This window comes from Hyperolius riggenbachi, chromosome 1, assembly GCF_040937935.1.
Source record: "Hyperolius riggenbachi isolate aHypRig1 chromosome 1, aHypRig1.pri, whole genome shotgun sequence".
In the NCBI taxonomy this organism is placed as follows: Eukaryota; Metazoa; Chordata; class Amphibia; order Anura; family Hyperoliidae; genus Hyperolius; species Hyperolius riggenbachi.
This window is the reverse complement of record NC_090646.1, coordinates 622,250,053-622,257,753: the sequence shown is the minus strand read 5'-3', so window position 1 is coordinate 622,257,753 and position 7,701 is coordinate 622,250,053. Positions and strand designations below refer to the sequence as shown.

The 7,701-nt window shown below is 45.0% G+C and overlaps 1 protein-coding gene across 1 annotated transcript in view; it reads left to right on the top strand.

Annotated features, from left to right (window-relative positions):
- The first annotated feature begins 2,208 nt into the window (after positions 1-2,208).
- PLCXD3 (phosphatidylinositol specific phospholipase C X domain containing 3) overlaps positions 2,209-7,701 on the top strand; it is a 161,202-nt gene continuing 155,709 nt past the window's right edge. Inside the window, exon 1 of the mRNA XM_068271812.1 lies at positions 2,209-2,336. Within this exon, the coding sequence (XP_068127913.1) occupies positions 2,234-2,336 (103 nt within the window). The 5' untranslated portion in view covers positions 2,209-2,233. The remainder of the gene's footprint in view (positions 2,337-7,701) is intronic.

Here is a 7,701-nt window from a genome sequence, read left to right as displayed (position 1 = left end):
TGGAGAGGGGCGAATTCCCAAGCGACGCATGTGGTGGGAAAGTCAATGCAATACATTAGCACTTGTTAGCCCGTACGAATGACATCATCACCGGGAGACTTGGGCGCAGGATACAGTCCTGGCGGCTTTAATTACTGTTCCCCCTCCAGGTCCATATGGATGGTGGGGAATGATGTAATTCGGCTGCCAGCTATTGCTGGTGGCCAATTACAGTGTTGTAATGTTGTACGATGTCTTCTGACAGAGCTGAAGTTACTCACTGTGCGCCGCTATAGCTTTAATTCCTATTACAGTCTATGGTGGCACCGGGTGTGCCCAAATCTCCTGCGCTATAATCCACGTGTTCGTTTGTTAGCCCCTGTAGATGGCTAAGCGGAAAAGCTGTACTGAAGCTAGATACAGGCGTCAGGAAGAGTATGGCTGGGCAGCAGCATCAGGTAAGGTGATTTTTTGGGGGGTCGGTAGGTGTCAGAGGGGAGGGTTCTATGTGAGGGTAGGGTTAGGTGTAGCTATAGTAAAATATCGGTATTCAATACCAATTTTTTGCAATGCTTCTTTACACTTTAATAGTAGAATATCCATGAATTTACAGATATTCTATCGGCTTTCCTATGTGCCCAAATTACCCGGCGCCCTTTTTATTATGTACGCCTCTGAACGCTGCAAATTGCAGTGCGATTTCATGCTTTAAATTTCATCCGTTATATCACACCGCAATGCCCCACTGTGAACTTAGCCGACGGCAGCATACACAGTGGTGCGTTGCGTTGTAATGGCCGCACTGCAATACACCTCCACCTACGCAACGTTCACATAGTGCGGCATTCCAACACAATGCATGCAGTGCATAACCGGACATGGGGCTTGATTCACTAAACCGTGATAACTCAAATATCACACCTTATCAAAGATATCACACCTTCTAAAAAGATATCACACCTTATCAAAGATATCACACCTTTTGAAAAAGATATCACACCTTATCAAAGATATCACACCTTATGAAAAGATATTACACCTTATTAAAGATATCACACCTTCTAAAAAGATACCACACCTTATTAAAGATATCACACCTTCTAAAAAGATATCACACCTTATGAAAAAGATATCACACCTTATGAAAAAGATATCACACCTTATCAAAGATATCACACCTTATCAAAGATATCACACCTTATGAAAAAGATATCACACATTATGAAAAAGATATCACACCTTATCAAAGATATCACACCTTATTAAAGATATCACACCTTATCAAAGATATCACACCTTCTAAAAAGATATCACACCTTATCAAAGATATCACACCTTATGAAAATATATCACACCTTATCATAGTTAACACGCCTTATAAGAGTAGCATAGTGAGCGCTACGAACTTATGCCTGCTAATTGGCAATGGCATTCGTCCTGCCCTGAGCCCCTGCGGGTTCGTAGCGCTCACTATGCTACACTGATAAGGCGTGTTAACTTTGATAAGGTGTGATATCTTTTCATAAGGTGTCATCTTTGATAAGATGTGATATTTGAGTTATCATGGTTTAGTGAATCTAACCCCTTGTGTGATAACGTTAATTGAAGCATGCTTTTTCATCGACTGTATGCGACGCAACGCACTATATCATTTACCTTCCTGCTTTTACAGGTAACACAATGCCCACACTGTGTACCGGCTAGCCTTAAAGGAATACCGTAGGGGCAGACGTCCTGTGCCTGCCTGGGTGGGGGGGGGGACCATCCTGCCTGGGGGGGGGGGGGGGACCGTCCTGCCTGGGGGGGGGGGGGGGACCATTAGAAGCCCTGGGTAAGTTCAACTAATTTTCCCCGGACCTCCCTATATTATTCCTTTAATTATCTGCCAATTCTGGGAGGTCCAGCCTATTAAACGATCATTACTCCTACTGCAAAAGGGATGGCTATAAAAAATAAAAGCAGAAAGAGCAGAACTGATGTAGGTATCGATTTACACGAGCCCTGAATGCTGGAGGAGGCTTGTGCTGCCATATATCAGCGCTGCTGCTGTGTCTGCCAGCCCGTGTATAGCTGCAGCCTGCAGAGCCAGAGCAGCAGCAGTAGCTCCTCCATTGAGAGAATGAAAGCGCCTGACTAATGATGGGGAATTAGCATGTGCCTGCGCCATCCTGTGGGTGTGGTGTGCATTCATGTACTCTCCCCACCAGCTCCGGAGCCCGCACACAGCCAGGCAGGCAGGCAGCAGGACAGCACCATGGCTGCATCTCAAGGGAAGAGCGACCTGCAGTTCGCTGACTGGATGGCAAATCTGCCACAGAGGATCCACAAGATCCCTCTCACCAGTTTAGCTATCCCAGGTAAGTGCCCTGCTAACTTTATGCCAAGCAAGTACATGAGCCTACTGCCAACACTCTGGATGCTGGCACGGTGTGTGACCTCTGCTGCTCATCAGTGCAGTCCTGTCTTTGCAGTGACACTATCCTTCTGATGCTAAAAATGGCCAGATATAGATCATTTTGCATCTTTCTCAAAAACTATTGATTTTAAAGAAAAATAGCCTAGACATAATGATTATTTGATTTATTGCTTTTGGCTATATCTAAATTTACTGTAAGAGAAAAAAAATGGTCCTTTGATTTTGATTAGATGTTAACTGTTTACCAGGTGTGAAGTGCCATTGGGCAATGGCAATTGAAGCGTGTGTGGCCAGCCTCAGATAATCCACGTGGCTGTACTACTCGCTCTAATCTATGCAGAGATACTTGGCTAGATGCATATGAGCAGCATGGGTTTCAGTTCACACTCTCATCACCTATCCTCCTGCTTTCCCAGCAAGCCAGGGCTGCGCTTCTCGCTTCTTTGACATTAGCACAAGGTCTTCGTGCCACTGGTGTATTCTAGGTAAATGCCGAGCGGTTTCTGGCTGCCTCCTCTCTCTTCGTCGGAGTTAAAGGTGATGGGCGGACAGGGAATTGGTCCATGGCAACCAAACCAGCTTCCGTGTTGCCAAGTCAGAAGAGATTGTGGCTTGTTGCTATGGGCGACAACTCATTTATTGGTGTTTTTCCTACTGGTTGTGAATACTGTCAATGTTTTGTGTTTTTTTTTTTTTTTCTGTAAGTCAGTATCTTCTTGTTAATTTCATAAATCAACCATAAGGCTCTATTAAGAGATTTATTAATCTATCTGTCCATCAATCAATCATTAGATTATCTATTTCATAAATCAACCATAAGGCTCTATTAAGGGATTTAATAATAGAAATTTGTGTATCTGTCCATCCATCCATCAATCAATCATTAGATCATCTATCAGTTCATCTGTCTATCTAGGTAGCTACATTGTGCACAGGTAACACTATAGCTAAAACAGATACACACTGAACACACTATATTATGTACACACAGCCACCTATATGTGTGCAGCAAATCACATAGGTCTATAAAACTGATGCAGTAAGGGGGGAAAAAAAGCTCATTTGATCTTACAATCTTCAGGCAATGTATACATCTTTTTTTTAACTGTATCTTTTCAGAGCTACTAAGGATAAGCTCAGTAATGGGCATCTATAGATCTCACCTCTAGGGTCTTCGGATCGATAGGAGAGAGTTTGGGATTGGGGTGCCTGTTTTGACCTCCCCACTGAAGCGTCCTTGGCAGGGAAGAGGTGACAAATATAATTACAGCAGCATAAAGTGATAAAAGGCTCTAAGCATAGAGAAAAGAAGACCTGCAGCATAAATCATCTGTGCTTTATATTATGTTCTAAGCACTGGTATCGCTCTGACACCAGTAACGATTTTTCCCTTTCCCATTCATACTGTCCCTGAGACATTAATATTCCCCTCAAGTCTCTGTTAAATGGAAGTTTCATACGACAGCGTGCTATTCGGGGAAAAGGGTGCTTTGCAAATAGTGATAATAAAGGAAAAATCCCTCGGCTTTGTGCGCCAGGTCAGCCACTAGATAGTCTCAATCCAGTCCCAGCATGGGGCATCGATCTTTAATGCTAAGGGCAAAAAAAAAAGAAAAGCCAGAAGACATGGTGCATAATATAAAAATAGACTGTACACAGTGCAGGAGCCTTGGCTCTTGGCACACGCTGGTATAGGTCTTCCTATGCGGCCGGATCGACCATGTATAGCTGCAGAATTAAAGGAGAACTGTAGTGAGAGGTACATCGAGGCTGCCATATTGCTTTCCTTTTTAGCAATACCAGTTGCCTGGTTATCCTGCTGATACTCTGCCTCTAATACTTTTAGCCCTAGACCCTGAACAAGCATGCAGCAGATCAGGTGTTTCTGTCATTTTTGTCAGATCTGACAAGATTAACCACATGCTTGTTTCCGGTGTGATTCTCTCTACTGCAGGCAGATAGCTTAACAGGGCTGCCAGGCAACTAGTATTGCTTAAAAGGAAATCAATATGGCAGCCTCCATATACCTCTCACTACAGTTCTCCTTTAATTACAGTGGACCTGAACTCTTGCATAGCACAGAAGGAAAACATAGAAAAAATACACCCTGTATGTATTTAGAGAGTTTAGCCTAATTCCCCCTCATCTGTGACTAAGCACAAGTTGTAATCTGATCATTCAGCTGTGTCAGCTGACTGCCGCAGCAGAGAGGCTAGTTTGAAAGCACAGGATGTGTCCATGAAAGCAGGAAGTAGACACTGCAGATTTATTGCAGGATTTGTATCAGCTGTAACAAACAAATGTTTTTCTTTAAAGGATACTTTAGTTCTATTGTAAATCTGAAATTACGCCATGTGTGTGTGGGTGGGGGAGGTGCACATGGGCTTCAGTGTGCTCTCCAGAATTTTTCTCCAGCCGGGTGGCATGAAAAAGTAGCCGGGTGGGGCGAGATGAAAGAACACTTGGTCCACGTGAGCCAATAACAGCCGGGTGCTCACAAAAACTCGCCGGGTGAAGCAGCCGGCTAAAACATCCTGGGGAGAACACTGGGCTTACCACACCTCCTGTGGCCCGGTGTCTGCCTCTGTTCGCCCGCTAATCCTCTGGTTCTTATGGTCCTGGTCGGAGAGGTCAGAGCCCTTTGACTCGGACATGCTGCGCATATGTAGTATGTCTTTTTGGGCGGCTTGTGACCACGCTCACCAGGGACCCAGTGTCCTGTACGCGCGCACATTTGTATGATGACGTATCCGGTGCGCACAAGAAGACATATTACGCATGCGCAGTGCACTGTGTCTGGGTTAAAGGGCGGCAACTGCTCCGCCCTGGACCATGAAAACCTAAGGATTAGCGGGCAAATGGAGGCAGACGCCAGGCCACGGTAAGCCTATGCACATCTCCCCACACACGCACAGGGCATCATTTTTAGATTTAAATTAGAACTAAGGTATTCTTTAAAGTTTATTATGCTGTTGCATATCTTTTAGAGCAGAGAGGAAGTTCTGAGTTCAGGTCCGCTTTAAATGTGAATGCACTGTGTGTAACCCTCGCAATGACTTGCACGGTAGGCAGCATATTGCTGACTAATTGGTTGGGAAAAGGAAGTTAAGAGGAACGACTTTGAAATGAGCCGGTATTGTTTTAGCAAGGATAACCAGTTAGCAGCTATTGATTGGGGAATAATGGGTTTTTAGTGTTTGGTGTAAACACGCGATAATGACAAAGAGATAAAAAGAACACATTGATCACATTTTCTTCGGTCGTGTGCAGCCATGTGAAAACAAAATCCTGCAGGTCACTCGGCTTGCTCAGTTCCACTTACTTGCCCCTCCCTTCTGATGACTTATGCTGTCTTCTCTCCTTCTAGGCAGTATGAGTCAACAAAAGGGAGGAGTGATCACATGGGAACCAGCAAGTTCATCCGTGACATTACTACTCATTAGTTGATTTGAACTGCAGGATTTTCATGTGGTTGGTAAGACAGAAGAGGTGATCAGAAACAGCATCTCTGTTGTTACTAAATACTTCTGTTTCAGGATTTAACAGTGGATTCGCATGTAGGTATCCGCTACAAAGATAATTTACAGCAGGGGTATCCATTGCGTAGAACGTGATCTACTGTAGTATCGCAAAGGACTTTTAGGTAGATCCCACACCGCCTACCTGAGTGACAAGCGCAGCGAACTTTGTCCCTTTGACTTGGGTGAGCTTAGTGTGATATGCTGTCTTGAAGTTTTGCACAGCAGTGTAGAGCACAGGTGTCAAACTCAAGGCCCGTGGCCCTACTTGTCATTTTATGTGGCCCTCGAGAACTTCACTGTGCACCATTGTAAGCAATAAAAGAACAACAGTACACTGCCCTCCCACCCAGAGGAATAGTTAGGGTTTTCAGCACCCAGGGACAAAGACGGTTATTGCTCCGCCCTTGGGAACAAATGGGTGTGGCCACACAACAGAATGCGGTCATGGGTGGAATCAAATGCTATTTAGATAGCCTTATATGCCCCCTTACCCCATTCAGATAGCCAGATGTTCCCCAGTTTAAATAGCCAAATGTGCGCCCCTTTATATAGCCAGATTTGTCCCCCTTCCCTGTCTAGATAGCCAGATGTGCCCCCCTTTAGAGAGCCTTTTTCTGCTGCTGTTAACGTTTCTGCACTCCTCTGGAGAAGGAGGGAGAGAAGCAGGGGCACTTCAGGTAGCGAGTGAGCCAACTGCACTTGGGGGTGCAACGGCCATGCTGAGTGACCTCACTGTGCTGCGCCCAGGGACATATGCCCCCCCCAGCCCACCCATAGCTATGCCTCTGCTCCCACCTAGAGGATGACAGTTCAATTTCTGATTGAAACATTGCCAGTTTGAATCTGGGTGAAGCAACAACCCACGGGAACACTCTGCAAAATTAGCATGGGACCCCCTCATTGGATCCAAATCCGTGTGGCTGTTAAAACACCCACACACCCCCACCCATACCCCTACCAGGGGCGTAACAATAGACCCCGCAGGGGGGCCCAGAAGCTGCAGGTGGCCCCGTGGGGGGAGAAGTTTATTTTCCCTGTCCTGAGAGACTGACAACTAAGGGCAGGGAGAGAAAAAACTCTGCTCCCTGCACAATTGTTCTAATGACTGCATTTGCTCAGCCACTGATAGATAAGCATACAAAGATTTGTAGACAGTCCCTATTCAGTGTGCAGCAGGGTCTTGTGTATAGCGCTGCTGTACCCCAGCCTTTCTACCCCTTCCCAAGTGCTGTGTAGTGTAGTGATGCTGGAGGAGTCTGCAGAGCCGGTTCTGCTGCCTTCACAGATGGACAGAGTGAGTGTAATAAGCTGAGGCTGGGGCACACTTGTCTGTCAGTTTTCTGCACACCATGTATGTCTGTGTGAAAACATGCATGTTTTTATCGCAGAAGCTAATGGTCCAATCTCCAAAAATCAAAAAAAAAAATGGAAATTTGATCGGGTTTATCGATCGAAACCAAAGAAAAGCTCTCGATTTTTCCAGACAACTGATCGAAATTATGGAATTGGTGAAAAATTTGATCTTTTAATTGTATGGCTTGTGGCCCCCTTTAGACTATGTTTTAGATTTTGGCCCCTAAAGGTGGCCACTAACGGTCCAATTCTGATCGGATTAAAAATCGTTCACTGCACCATCAACGAACCAATGTTTGCTTCCTATCTATCACAACCAACAACACAATCCAGATTTTGGTTTTACAAAAATCCAATCGGATGACTATTTTTTATAATTTTTTGTAATCGATTGTGTTCATCAACTGAGATTATTTACCACCAATCCGATCA